We start from the raw sequence: 15,271 nt of genomic DNA, 5'->3' as shown, positions 1-15,271 counted from the left end.
GAGACATTGTGAAACAGATACCAGCCAGACACTGTAAAACACATACCAGTCAGAAACAGGGACACTGTGAAATAGATAACAAAGACAGAGGCACTCTAAAAAGATACTAGGCAGAAATATTGTGCTGGACAGCTGATTTGCAATGTGCAATGATTCCAACAGCATGGTTTCAATTCCCCCACCTGATGAGGTTTCTGTGAAGGTCTCTCCCTCCAACATTATCTGAGGCATAGTGACCCACAAGTTAAACCACCATCTGTAATGAGACAGCAGCCCAATGGTCCGGTTGGACTTTGGAAACTTTTAAACAGGTTTCAGTCAGAAACACTGTAAAACAGATAATCAGTCTGAGTGAGCTTTCAAGTTGGTTTTAGTGCATTATTATAAATCAATGGCTCCATATAAAGCTGGATTGTGGCACATTCTGACTTGGTTAGTTGGCAGTAAATCTCTTGGTAACACTGGCCCGCGCAACAGTCTCTCTGCTCCCTCACTGTCCTGCTGCTCACTGGCAAACATGAGCCTGGCTCTCAGTTTGGGGACTAGTTTTTGACAGGGAAATGGAGAGCCGGTTCCCCTATTCCTTTCACAAATTCTGGCCGTCACTACATTCAAACAACACTGTGCACGTGGGCAGAGACAGTCAGCTACCATATGGTTAACACGTTAAAACAACAAAGCAATCGTAAAATGGAATCCTCCTAGATTTACCACAGGAAATCCCCTTAAAATGTCTCTAAACATAGGGTATTGCATTGACAATTGCAGTTGAAACTCTTAATAACTCTGTCAGTGAACGTCCTTGTCTGCTCTCATTCCCATCAAAGAAGTTCTCTCCAATTTGACAGTCTATCTGTTTCCGTGAGCTGGACTCTGCACGGAAAACTCCGGGGTCATTCATGCATGTCCCAGATTTCTGACAGGAGAGGAGGCAATTTTTTATCCTGAAGTCGTAATGCAAAGACTTGCTCGGAATGGACACTACTCAGAGTCCGCAAAGAGACGAGCTTCATCAGCATGCGAGGGAACATCAACTGATCCTATAGAGAGTGACAGGAGGAAGAGGATATGTCAGTGCACCATTTAATTTGATTTGAACTCACTGAACAAAAGGCACCCTCATATTCGGGTAGGCCTTATCTTAAAGATTTGGATATCATCATGAAATCAATACGGAAAATGCCGAAATTACTCAGGAGGCCAGGTAGGATCTGTGGAGAGAGAAATAGAGTCAACATTCCAGATTGTGACCTTTGAACAGTTCCTACAGGTCACATGACTGAAACATGTATTCCTGTTACTCATTCCACAATTACCAGGCCTGAGAATTTCCAAAATTTTCTGTTTTGATTTCAAACTTCCAGACTCCATAGAGTTTAGTGTTAGTTTTGTTATTGAAACACTGCACCAGGGTCAAAGGGAAAGTTATAGTGTCCCCGTAAACTTTAACAGGATCTTGATGCAAATCTGCTATCATTCGGGGAGAAATAGCAAAGTCGAGACAAAGCAGGGCACATGCAGTGGAGATTTGAGAACTTGTGAGGGGGTTAGCAGGGAAGGGTGAGCACCTTGCATTGAAACTACAGTAGTCCCTTTGGGAAGTAAAGGACTGTTGGGGAGCATTTTTTACTTTGCACTGTGTGTGGAGTTTGCACAATCTTCCCGTGTCTGCGTGGGTTTGCTCTGGGTGCTCTGGTCTCCTCTCACAATCCAAAGATGTGCAGGTTAGGTGAATTGGCCATGCTTGATTGCCCATAATGTTCAGGGGATGAGTAGGTTAGGTGCATCAGTGAGGGGTAATTAGTAGGGGAATGAGTCTGGGTGGGTTACTCTTGGGAGGGTCAAATGGCCTGTTTCTACACTAAGAGTTCATCCACAGGGATTCTAAGAATAAGGATGGGGAAAGTAAGTAAGCAAGCCATGATGTGGAGGTGCCGGTGTTAGACTGGTGTGGTCAAAGTTAAAAATCACACAACACCAGGTTATAGTCCAAAAGTTTATTTGGAAATACAAGCTTTTGGAAAGTAAGTGTAGGAGTTAAATTTTCAGTAATGTGAAGGTCAGTTAAGAGTTTAAGAGAAGTGATGAACACGTAATGAAGATTGGGAGGCCCCAGCAGGGAGTACATAATTCGACAAAATCTCCATTATTACTTATTTGTACATGCTCATAAATACCAAGAGTGAAGATAGAGGCATCCCAGGGTGGGTGGGCACTTTATAAAGCCAAACAAAATTTAAATGGTTAACAAAAACCAGAAGAATTGCAGATGCTGTAAATCAGAAACAAAAACGGAAAATGCCAGAAAAGCTCAGCAGGTTTGGCAACATCTGTGAAGAGAAATCAGTGTTAACGTTCCGGCTCCAGTGACTCTTCCTCTGAAAGGGTCACTCAACCTGAAACATTAACTCTGATTTCTGTCCACAAGTGCTCCAGACCTGCTGAGCTTTTCCAGCAATTTGTTTAAATAGTTAATGTTAGCCTTCACCACACCCAAGTTCATGTGCACTTTGAAATATGCAGGGTTAGAGATTCTCTCAGCGTTATAAGAAACAAATTTATTCTTCTAATGAATGCTGAAGAGAGATGAAATGGCGAGGAGACAGCTGAAGCCGGTGGCCAGGTCACTCATTACTCACAGTTGGTCTCTTGATCCGGGTGTAGGAATGAAGAGCCTCCACGTAAGGCTGTTGCAGCCTTTCCACCAGCTCATGGTCTTCAACATTTGGGCGGTCTGGGGAAAAACAATTCGATATCAGATGACCTCAGAACAGTATCATTAACTTAACCATCAGCAGAATGTACACTCAGCACAAAGACTTGGGACTGCAGCTGTGTCGATAAATGTGAGACTTAGCCAAATACATCCAGTTTTCATGAACTCGTAGTGTCAAGGATTCTGAACCTAAGGGTAATAATCGCTTCAGTATTCCATCTCTCCAATCTCCACCACCAAAAACAACAAAGGCAGCAGGTACATGGGGGCCTGCAAGTTTCCCTCTAAGTTATTCACCTTTCTGACTTAGAAATATATTGCTTCACCTTCAGTGTCACTGGATCAAAATACTGGACCTCCCACCCTAACAGCATTGTGAGCCAACCTACACACCAAAGACTGTAATGGTTCAAGAAGGCAGCTCACCACCACATTCTCAAGGGCATTCAGAGTTGGGCAATAAATGCTGGCACAGTCAGAGATGACCACATCCTGTGCACAAATGAAAGAAACAAACCCAGCCAATAGAAATTGCTAAGGTTTCCAAAAAGCCAAGATTAGAAAGGACACGAGGGGTAGTCTAACTACGAATTATCTCCGAGAGTTAAATTCTGATTGAAATTTGACCATCTGTTGGAATTGAGTCAGTTATATTTTTGATCTCTTTTGTTACTGGTTGAACTATAAAGATAGAAAATGCACATGTAACAACTTTGCTTGAGCTTTTCCTTCTGAAACCTAACGTAACAGTCAGAATATACAAACATGGAGCAGTTGTAGGCCATTCAGTCCTCAAGCCTGCTGCACCATTCAATAAGATCATGTGGATATACAGATACAGTCTGCAGGGGATTTTCAACTGACCATCCAGGAGTAAAACTAGACTCACATTACAACCATTTTGAATGCTTAGAAACCCAAATGAATTTTATTGTGATCAATTTCATTCAATAAAATATGCTTGAGGTGTTGATTCAGGCTTGGTATTCTGACAAGGAGTTAGTGTATGATTGTACTGTCTGCATTTTTAGATCACAATGACATCTTCCAAAAGAATTGTAATCTGCCACATTATTTCATGATTTAGTTTATCTGTCACTTTCCATAGATTGTAGCTTATTTCACAATCTACTGGTGTACATTCAATCCCATTAGCAAGTGTCAGTGCCTTCCTTCCTTCAGAGAACACGCAGTGCTGATCATGGGGAAATCCTAGCTTCAGTGTTTAGACAGTGAGACATATCTGCTTATCATTGTTGTAGAAGGGCCATTGGGCAACCATATAGAATTCAGTGGGAGAGATGAGTTCATTTTAGAGTTGTAGCGACATTAAAGAGCAATGTAGACAGCAGGCAGTCCATGTCATAAGATTCTTTGATTGATCAAATGCTCAAGACAGTTTACCTGCTGAGAAGAGACTGATAGCAATGAGGAGAGCGTATTCTGCATCATCCAACTGGAGATCATTCATGCCCTTTGAAAACTCAAAGATGGGATTGATAAACTCAAACTGTAATCCTAGACAAAGAAGACATGGAGAAAGGAAATCATACAGAGTATTGGAAACGGATCCCAGTGCACTGTATATCTGATCATCACACTGAGATCATAATGAGAACCTATAAGACATAGGAGCAAAAATTAGGCCATTCAGCCCATTGACTCTGCTCCACCATTCAATCATGGCTGATAAGTTTCTCAACCCCATTCTCCTGCTTTCTCCCTGTAACCCTTGATCCCGTTGATACTCAAGGACCTATCTACCCCAGTCTTAAATATACTCAATGACCTGGCCTCGAAAGCCTTCTGTGCAATGAATTCCATAGATTGCTCACTCACTGGATGAAGAAGTTTCTCCTTAACTCCGTTCCAAAAGGTCTTCCCTTTATTCTCAGGCTGTGTGCTCGGGTCCTAGTCTCTCCTGCGAATGGAAACATCTTCCCAACATCTACTCTGTCCAGGCCATTCAGTATTCTGTATGTTTCAATTAGATCCCCTCCCCCCATCCTTCTAAACCCCATTGAGTATACACCCAGAGTCCTCAAACATTCCTCATACATTAAGCTTTTTATTCCTGGCAACATTCTTGTAAACCTCCTCTGAACATGCTCCAGGGCCAGTACATCCTTCCTGAGATATGGGGCCGAAATGTGGTCTGACCAGAGCCTTAGAGAGGCTCAGAAGTACATCTCTGCTTTAATATTCAAGTTCTCTCAAAATAAATGCCATCATTGCATTTGCCTTCCTAACTACTGACTCAACCTGCAGGTTTACCTTGAGAGAATCCTGGACAGAATTCCCAAGTCTCTTTGCACTTCAGACTTCTGAATTTTCTCCCCATTTAGAAAACAGTCCATGCCTCTATTCTTCCTACCAAAGTGCATGATCTCACACTTTGCCATCTACCACTTCTTTGCCCACCCTCCTAACCTGTCCAAAGCTTTCTGCTGTCTCCCCGCCTCTTCAATGCTACCTATCTTTGTATCATTTGCGAACTTAGCCAGAATGCCTTCACTTCCTTCATCTGGATCATTAATGTTTAAAGTGAAAAGTTGTGGTCCCAACACTGAGCTTTGTGGAACACCACTTGTCATCCCAGTCCAGGAGAAAGTGAGGATGGCAGATGCTGGGGATCAGAATGGATGAGTGTGGTGTTGGAAAAGGAATCCTGATGAAGAGCTGATGCTCGAAACATTGACTCACCTGCTCCTTGGATGCTGCCTGACCGGCTGTGCTTTTTCAGCACAACACTCTTCCATTCTGCATCCAATCAGCATTCAAGGATCAGAATGGGATCTCAATCCACTATATATCCAATCATAACAAAGGGATCCAGAATGGGATCCCAATCTACTCTATATCCAATCATCACACAGGGTTCAGAATGGGATCCCAATCCACTCTATATCCAATCATCACACAGGGCTTTTTAGATTAGATTCCCCACAGTGTGGAAGCAGCCCTTCGGCCCCACAAGTCCACACCAACCCTCCAAAGGGTAACCCACGCAGTCCCATTTCCAATGGTTCAGAATGGGATCCCAATCCACTCTATATCCAAACATTATACAGGGATCAGAATGGAATCCCAGTCTACTGTATATCAAACTATAATACAGGGAGGTTTGACCATACAGCTGGTTGGATGACCTCCATCCACTGTTACTCATAAAATCTGAGCCAGCTCCTTTATATTCAGTGAGAGTCCCTTTGAACCGAGCACTAGGTCAAACTGCCAAGGTGGGGATTTCTGAAAAGCTTCTTATCTCATGACAACTCTCATTAATATCGTGTTGTTAATGACAGGCTCTGGGAACCTCTTGCCAGACTTCGAATGATGTGTCAAATTTCTTTAACCAAAAGATTCAGAGAGCACAGGAAAGTGTTGTTCGATTAGTCTTGCTTCCTGCTTTACTCGACATGACGCTGTTTATAAAATTTGTACAACTGATTTTTGCAAGTCACGATTGAATCTGCCACCACTGTACTTTGCAGGCAGTGTGTAAGAGAAAGTCACTTGCTGACATGGCATTGGAGGTTTCTGCAGTCAATATGGCCCCTATAATGGTACAATATTGTAACAGCACAACCAGGGAAAATGATCAGACAAATGTCACCCACCCGCCCTGGCAAAGTCCTCTTTGTTGTAACTGAAATCTTTCAGAAAGGTGATGCCCTGGATCTCTGGATCGTACCTTCGAGATGTTTCCAACAGCATGATCTTAATAAGAGCAGAAAAAAGAAATCACAAAACTCAGACACAGATTTATCACCTGATATTAGTGATGACTGTCATAAACACAGTATTGGGACAAAATGGCTAAGTAGCATGAAAATGTCTCCGCAATCAGTGGGAATCTCAGTGTTAAACACAGAACAGTACGATATAATTCAGTGATAATCCAGCATTAAACACAGCACAGCATGGTATAACGTTGTGGTAATCTAATGTTAAACATAGGACAATATATCAGAATTCAGTGAGAATCTAGGTGTTAAACACGAGACATTATATCTGGATTTAGTGATAATACTAAGTGTCAGTATTCAATAATAATCCCACTATTAAACACAGGGCAGTGTGATATGATTCAGTGATAATATCAGTGTTAAACACAGGACAGTGTGATGTGATTCAGTGATAATCCCAGTGTTAAACACAGGATAGTGTGATATGATTCAATAATAATCCCAGTGTTAAACACAGGACAGTGTGATATGATTCAGTAATAATCCAATATTAAACACAGGACAGTGTGATATGATTCAGTGATAATATCAGTGTTAAACACAGGACAGTGTGATACGATTCAGTGATAATCCCAGTGTTAACCACAGGACAATGTGATATGATTCAGTAATAATCCCAGTGTTAAACACAGGACAGTGTGATATGATTCAGTGATAATAATAGTGTTAAACACAGAACAGTGTGATATGATTCAGTAATAATCCCACTATTAACCACAGGACAGTGTGATATGATTCAGTGATAATCCCAATATTAAACACAGGACAGTGTGATATGATTGAGTAACAATCCCAATATTAGACACAGGACAGTGTGATGTGATTCAGTAATAATCCCAATGTTAAACACAGGACAGTGTGATATGATTCAGTGATAATATCAGTGTTAAACACAGGACAGTGTGATATGATTCAGTGATAATCCCAGTGTTAAACACAGGATAGTGTGATATGATTCAGTAATAATCCCAGTGTTAAACACAGGACAGTGTAAATAATCTTACTGTTAAACACAGGACCTTTTGCTGAATCCTAAACCGATCAGAAAGTTTCTTGGTAAAGTATGAGCTGCTGTAAACCCACTGGAACTGGAAGCTTACCTCAATAGTAGAAGTCTTCAGCAGAGCTATCTGGTCTTCACGGGTAAGGTCCAGGAACCCTGGCAGCTGTTTTGCAAAGTCAACTATTTCCTGAACAGAGATGATTGCCAGTTCAGTGAAGTGTGCAAATCTCTGCTGCCTCATCTCTCGATTGTGCATATCAATGCTCTGTGGCCATGGCTATGGGACAAAGGATGTAACAAATTGCTGAACACTTCAGAAGGTCAAATAACATGAAACAACAAGCCCACCAATAAGGTATAGCCTTAGACCAGTTCCAAAATAGGAAAAATGAAAATCAAATGCCAGACTGAATACTGAACTGAATGGGGGCTATTTGTCAATGAGTTGAAATGGGATCTGGCCCAGCTGGGCTTGAATCTCAAATTGACAGGTAAAACAGTAAGTAAGCAATGGGAGACTCTCAAGGGAAAGGTGATGCATGTAGAGACCAAAGAGGAAGGGAATCCACTCAGCAATGTCCTTTGGCTTCAAAAGAGCTGACGTTTCAAGTCTAACTGACCCTTTGTCAAAGCTCTTTTCTCTCCTTACAGATGCTGCCAGACCTGCTGAGATTTTCCTGCATTTTCTCTTATCGTTTTCTTCTCGATATACTTGTAGGCTGTTTGGGGATTCTCCATAATCTTGCCTGCCAGTGTTTTCTCATGCTCCCTCTTTGCTCTCCAAATTCCTTTCTTGCGTTGTCCCTGCATTTACTATACTCCTCTAGGGTCACCATTGCTTTGCCCCTGTTGTAAACATTATACGTCTCTCTTTTCCTTTTTATTCGGTCAAAGCATTCCTGGAAATCCAGGATTCTCTTGGCTTATTGCTCCTAATTTCACCCTAAAGGGATGATGTTGAGCCTGTAACCTGCACCCTCAGTCCTGTTTTGAATGTATCCCTTTGTTCTGCTGTAGCTATACCTTTAAGTAGCTGTTTCCAGTCTGTTTCAGCCAGATCCTGCCTTATTTTATTAAATTCTGCCTTACCCCAATCCAAAACCCTCAGACCGTCTTTCTCGTTGTCCAAAACAAACTTAAACATACAGTGTTGCTGTTCCTATCACTAACATGCTCCCCCAGTGCTAGCTCAAATGTCTGTCAGCTTCAATCCCCAGAATAGATCCAGCAATTCACCATCCCTTAAAGGAACCCCCAAGTGTTGACGTAAAAAGATCTGTACAGAACATAAATCTGTATATCAGGAGAACAGGCTCTTCGGCCTACCATTTCTGTGCCAACCACAATGCCATTGTAAACAAATCCCATCTAACTGCACAGTGTACCTCTGTTCCCTGTTTGTCCGTCTAAATGGCTCTTAAAAGTTGCTATTTTATCAGCTTGTACCAACTCCCATGGCAGAATCTTTCAGGCACTACCACCCTCTGTGTAAAAAGCTTTCCCCTCTCACCTTAAACCTACGCCCCCTAGTGTTTGACATTTTCACCCTGGGAAGAAGACTCTGACTGTCCACCCGATCAATACTTCTCATAATTTTACACACTACTATCAGGTCACCCCTCAGCCTCCGACACTCGAGTGAAAACAATCCAAGTTTGTGTCAGCTCTGCTGATTGCTAATTCACTCCAGTCAGGCAACACTCTAATAAACCTGTTTTGCACTCTCTCCAAAGCCCCCAAGTCCTTCCTGACTAATGTTTTGTAGAGTTGCAGCATGACTTGTCAACTTTCATACTCAATGCTGCAACCAATGAAGATAAGCATGCCTTATGCCTTCTTTATCACCTTATCCAATTACATTGCCACTTTCAGGGAACTATGGACTTGCAATCAGAGTTTGTTTTACATATCAATGCTCCTGAGAGTCTTGTCATTTACTGTACACTTCCTCTTGCATGTGACCTTCCAAAATACATCACCTCACATTTATCTGGATTAAATTCCATCTGCCATTTCTTTAGCCAACTTTACAATCGACCTATATGCTGCTGTATCCTTTGACAACCTTCCTCATTATTCACAACTCCACCGATATTTGTGTCGTCTCAAACTTACCAATTAGATCTTATTTCCATTTACATCCAAATCATTTATATCTCTTCCAAACGGGTGGCACGGTGGCACAGTGGTTAGCACTGCTGCCTCACAGCGCCAGAGACCCGGGTCCAATTCCTGCCTCAGGCAACTGACTGTGTGGAGTTTGCATGTTCTCCCCGTGTCTGCGTGGGTTTCCTCCCACAGTCCAAAAATGTGCAGGTTAGGTGAATCAGCCATGTTAAATTGCCCGTAGTGTTAGGTGAAGGGGTAAATGTAGGGGAATGGGTCTGGGTGGGTGCACTTCGGTGGGTCAGTGTGGACTTGTTGGGCTGAAGGGCTTGTTTCCATGCTGTAAGTAATCTAATCAAACAACGGAGGTCTCAATACTGATCCTAACAGAACAAAACTGGTCACAGATCTCCAGTCAGAAAAGCACATTGCCAGAACTACTATCTGTCTTCTGTGACCAAGTCAATTTTGTATCCAAATTACCAGTTCACTGTGGATCTCACGTGACCTCATCTTCCGGGATCAGCCTGCCATGAAGGACCTTGTCAACTACTTTTCTAAAGTCCATGTGGACAACATCTACTGCCCTACCTGCATCATTCACCTTTGTCACTTGCTCAAAAAACTCAATAAAAAGTGTGAGACAAGACTTTCTCCACACAAAGCCATGTTAACTACCTTAATAAGTCCACTGTTTTCCAAATGTGCGTATACATTTCAAAATGTCTGTCACCTTTATGCTATGATTATGGCAACTTATACTGGAGCTGTTGAAATCCCCTAATACACTTACATTGTTAATTTTACACGCCTGAGTGAATTGATTAATATCTGCTCCTCAATTGCCTGCTGACTGTCTGGGAGCCAGGAAATTAAGATAATAAATGGAATATTGTCCTTCATTGCTTGAGGGATGGAGTTTAAAAACAAGGAAGTTAATGCAGCCATATAGGGTGCTGGTGAGGCTACACCTTAAGCACTTTAGAGGGTGCCATAGTGGCTCAGTGGTTAGCACTGCTGCCTCACAGTGCCAGGGACCTGGGTTCAATTCCACCCTCGGGTGGAGTTTGCACATTCTCTCCGTATCGGTGTGGGTTTCAACTGGGTGTTCAGGTTTCCTCCCATGGTCCAAAGATGTGCAGGTTAGGCAGATTGGCCATGCTAAATTGCCCATAGTGTTCAGGGCTGAGTCGGTGAGGTGGTTTGGTCATGGGAAATACAGGGGTAGGGAGATGGGTCTGGGTGGGATGCTGTTCAGTGTGGACCTGTTGGGCCAAATGGCCTCTTTCCACACTGTAGTGATTCTATGGTTCTACTGTGTACTGCTTTGGTCTCCTTATTTGACTAAGGATGAATTGGCACCGAAGAGGGGGAGAGGAGATTGATTCCAGAATTGAGAGGGTTAGCTGATGAGGAAAGATTAACTAGATTGGGAGTACACTCACTGGAATTTAGAAGAACGAGGGGTATTTTACAGAAACATATAAAGTTATGGCGGGAATCAATAAGATAGAAGCAGGGAGGTTGTTTCCACTGGTGGGTGAAACTAGGCCTAGGGGGCATAGCCTCAAAATAAATGGAGCAGATTTTGGACTGAGTTGAGGAGGAACCTCATCTCCCAAAGGATTGTGAATCTGTGGAATTCCCTACTCAGCGAAGCAATTGAGGCAACCTCGGTGAATGTTTTTAAGACAAAGGTAGATAGGTTTTTGAACAGTAAACAAATAAAAGGTTATGGTGAGCGGGCAGGTGAGTGGAGCTGAACCCACGAAAAGATCAGCCATGACCTTAAAGAATGGCAGAGCAGGCTCATTGAATCAGATAGCCTACTCCTGCTCCTATTTCCTATATTCGTACGTAGATCTCTATGATCCTATAACTACGATTTTTGTTAGAAAACTAGCACTAGGGGTCAGAGTTTAAGAATAAGCAGTCATCATTTTGAAATAACTCTTCAGAGGCCAGCATCCCGTCACCAATCATTTTTTATTTACAAATGCATCGCCTTTTGACAATAGCACTGTCTCTCACTGGGTCACAAATTCAGTATCTCAATATCTTGGACATTCACTGTTTTATGTCAGCTAGGTCTCCCTGATTGGACCGGATTAACAGCCCCAATCAGGGAAATCAGATTCTATGAGGTCCAACTGATTGACGGCATTGCAATCAGTACAGTTTAAGACAGACTGTTTTTCTCTGAGAGGTTCTGAGCCTTCCTGAAAAAGCACAGGATGCAGAAACTTTAAGAATATTTAAGGCGGAGAACCAGATTCTTGATTCCCAAGTGAATGAAAGATTAATGGGGATATATAGGAATGTGGAGTTGAGGTTAAAATCAAATCAGCAATAATCGTATTGAATGGGAGAGTAGGCGTGAAGGGCCTACACTTGTTCCTTGTCAGTATATTCATAACATGTTTATTGACACCCAGTTTATGTTCTGCCAGCTCCTGACCTCATTACAGGCTTGGTTCAAACATGGACAAAAGAACCAAACTCAAGAGGGGAGGTGAGGGTGAGTGCCTTTGACTGACTGTCCTTGAGCAGTGAGATTAAAAGGAGCAGCAAGCAGGGGGAAGGTTCCAGAAACAAACAGGCGAATCTGTGATGGACTCAGGAGCAGCAGCAGTGAGACAAAAATGAGCAGCGAGGTTAGAAGAGTCCCCAGAAGCAGACGGGCTGATGGGGGAGGTTCTGAGGAAACATTAACTTTGATTTCTCTTCACAGATGCTACCAGATCTGCTGAATGTTTCCAGCAACCTCTGTTTTTAAGACTGATGCGGGTGGGGTGGGGAGCTGTTTGGGATTTGGAGGCGGTAAGGTTAAAAGGAGCAGCAAGTGTGGAGATGTCCCAGAAGCAGACAGGGAAACTATGGGACTCAGGTGTGGAGGCAGTGAGATTAAAGGGAAAATATCAACAAAGTTCCACATTAAGATATATCTGGGGTGCTCAGGTCCATGGTTTACACATCCTGCACAGTGGAGGAAATCCTGCCGCTCTGACAGCCCAATGTGCAGGAGGAACCTCCAACTGGAGCAACCCGAGCTCCAGGTTTTGGAAACTGAGCACTAGCTGGGGGGTGGGGCACAACATTGTCTTCATGAGGCTGAGAAATGTTTAGGTAGCACATTTCAGGACATGGTCACCCTGCAGGTTACGGAAGGTCAGGCAGAAGGGGATTGGGTGACTGCCAAACAGAGGTCAGGACTGGGCAGGTAGTGAAGGAATTCCTGAGTGCTCTTACAAACCGTTTTTGCGACCTTGGAAAACAATGAGAGTGATGGTTCATCTGTGGATACCAACCAGAGCCAAGGCCACTGTGGGCAGTCAGACGCTCAGGATGGGAGGAAGAAGTGTTAAAAGGTAATAATGGTAGGGGATTTACAATGGTTTCACAGAACATCGGACATAGAACAACACAGCACAGTTCAGGCCCTTCGGCCCATGACATTATGCTGAGCATTTATCTTAATCTAAAATCAACCTAACCTACACACCCCTCAATTTAACTTTGATTTCTCTTCACAGATGCTGCCAGATCTGCTGAATTTTTCCAACTGCACTTGTCCAACAGTCGTTTAAATGTCCCTAATGTATCTGACTCTATTACCCCTGCTGGCAGTGCCTTCCATACAATCACCACTCTCTGTGTTTAGGGGAGATGGCACCTCTGCCATCTCCCCAAACCTTCCTCCAATCACCTTAAAATTCTGACCCCTCATGACAGCCATTTCTGCCCTGGAGAAAGGTTTTTGGCCATCTACTCTATCCATGCCTCTCATTACCTTGAACACCTCTATCAAGTCACCTCTCTTCCTTCTTCTCTCCAGTGTGAAAAGCCCTAGCTCATTCAACCTTTCTTCATAAGACAAGCCCTCTAATGTGGGCAGCATCCTGGTAAATCTCCTCTGCACCCCTTTCTAAAGCAGCTACATCCTTCGTATAATGAGGCAACCACAACTGGACGCAATATTCTAAATGTGGTCTAACCAGGGTTTTATAGAGCTGCAACAAAACCTCACGGCTCTTAAACTCAATCCTCCCGTTAATGAAAGCCAAAACACTATATGCCTTCTTAACAATCCTATCAACTTGTGTGGGAACTTTGAGAGATCTTTGTATGTGGACCCCAAGATCCCACTGTTCCTCCACACTTCCAAGAATCCTGCCTTTAACCCTGTATTCAGCATTCAAATTCAACCTTCCAAAATGAATCACTTAGCATTTATGCAGGTTGAACTCCATCTGTCACTTCTCAGCCCAGCTCTGCATCCTGTTAACGTCTTGATGTAGCCTGAAACAGCCCTCAACACTATCTACAACACCACTGACCTTTGTGTTAATGACACACCCTTCCACTTCCTCCTCCAAATCATTTATAAAAACCACAAAGAGTAGAGGCCCAAGAACAGATCCCGGTGGGACACCACTGGTCACTGACCTCCAGGCAAAATACTTTCCATCCACTACCACCCATTGTCTTCTTTCGGCCAGCCAATTCTGTTTCCAAACAGCCAAATTTTCCTATATCCCATACTTCCTAACTTTCTGAATGAGCCTACCATGGGGAACCTTCTCAAATGCCTTACTGAAATGCATATACATCACAATGACTGCTCGATCTTCATCAACTTGTCTCATCACATCCTCAAAGAACTCAATAAGGCTGGTGAGGCATGACTTTAACTCAACTATGTTTTTACAAATCGTCATAAATCCTATCATTCAGAATCCTTTCCAGTACCTTGCTTACCACAAACGTAAGGCTGACTGGTCTGTAATTCCCAGGTATTTCCCTATTCCCTTTCTTGAACAGAGGAACAACATTCGCCTCCCTTTGATCATCCGGTACAACTCCCATGGAGAGTGAGGATGCAAACATCATCACCAGAGGCACAGCAATCTCATTCCTTGCTTCCCGTAGGAACCTTGGATATATCTGTCTGGCCCTGGGGACTTATCTATCTTGATGCTTCCCAGAATATCCAACACATCGACTTTGTTAATATCAATATGTTCAAGCCTATTAACCTGGTCCACAGTGTTTTCACTATTAACAAAGTTCCTCTCTCCAGCAAATACTAAAATAAAAAACTCATTTAGGGCCTCCCCTACCTCTTCAGACTCCACTATCTCTGATCGGCCCTACCCTCTCTCTGATCATTCTCTTATTCCTCACGTAAGTGGAGAGTGCCTTTGGGTTTTCCCTAATCCTTCCTGCCAAGGCTTTTTCGTGACCCCTGCTAGCTCTCCCAGTCTATTTTTGAGTTCTTTCCTAGCTACCCTGTAATCCTCAAAAGCTGTGCCAGATCCTTGCTTCCTCAACCTTGAGTAAACTTCCTCCTTCCTCTTGAAGAGAAGCTCCTATTCTCTTGTCATCCAAGGCTCCTTCACTTTACCATTCCTCGCCTGTCTCAGTGTTCCTTAAACAGCCTCCACATTTCTGTTGTGCATTTCCTGTAGAACAATTGTTCCCATAAACATTAACAATTAAATGAACAATTAACATTAACCTTCCCATGGTCCTGTCCCTCTCCATGGCTATGGTAAAGGTGAGGCAGTTGTGGTCACTGTCACCGAAATGCTCCCCCACCGAGAGATCTGACACCTGTCCTGGTTCGTTGCCTAGCACCAAATCCAATATGGCCTCCCCCAGTTGGCCTATCTACATATTGATTCAGGAACCATTCCT

At 43.1% G+C, this 15,271-nt stretch overlaps 1 protein-coding gene across 2 annotated transcripts in view; it reads right to left on the bottom strand.

Moving 5' to 3' along the window:
* Positions 1-381: 381 nt before the first annotated feature.
* LOC132824129 (oxysterols receptor LXR-alpha-like) overlaps positions 382-15,271 on the bottom strand; it is a 54,163-nt gene continuing 39,273 nt past the window's right edge. For both annotated transcript variants that reach the window (XM_060838370.1, XM_060838369.1), the window contains exons 6-10: positions 7,566-7,745; positions 6,337-6,436; positions 4,121-4,234; positions 2,640-2,734; positions 382-1,040 (exon numbers count right to left, since the gene is read on the bottom strand). In XM_060838370.1, coding sequence (XP_060694353.1) covers positions 894-1,040; positions 2,640-2,734; positions 4,121-4,234; positions 6,337-6,436; positions 7,566-7,745 — 636 coding nt within the window. In that variant the 3' untranslated portion in view covers positions 382-893. The remainder of the gene's footprint in view (positions 1,041-2,639; positions 2,735-4,120; positions 4,235-6,336; positions 6,437-7,565; positions 7,746-15,271) is intronic.

The sequence above is a fragment of the Hemiscyllium ocellatum genome, chromosome 18 (genome assembly GCF_020745735.1).
Source record: "Hemiscyllium ocellatum isolate sHemOce1 chromosome 18, sHemOce1.pat.X.cur, whole genome shotgun sequence".
In the NCBI taxonomy this organism is placed as follows: domain Eukaryota; kingdom Metazoa; phylum Chordata; class Chondrichthyes; order Orectolobiformes; family Hemiscylliidae; genus Hemiscyllium; species Hemiscyllium ocellatum.
This window is presented reverse-complemented; position numbering and strand designations above follow the sequence as displayed.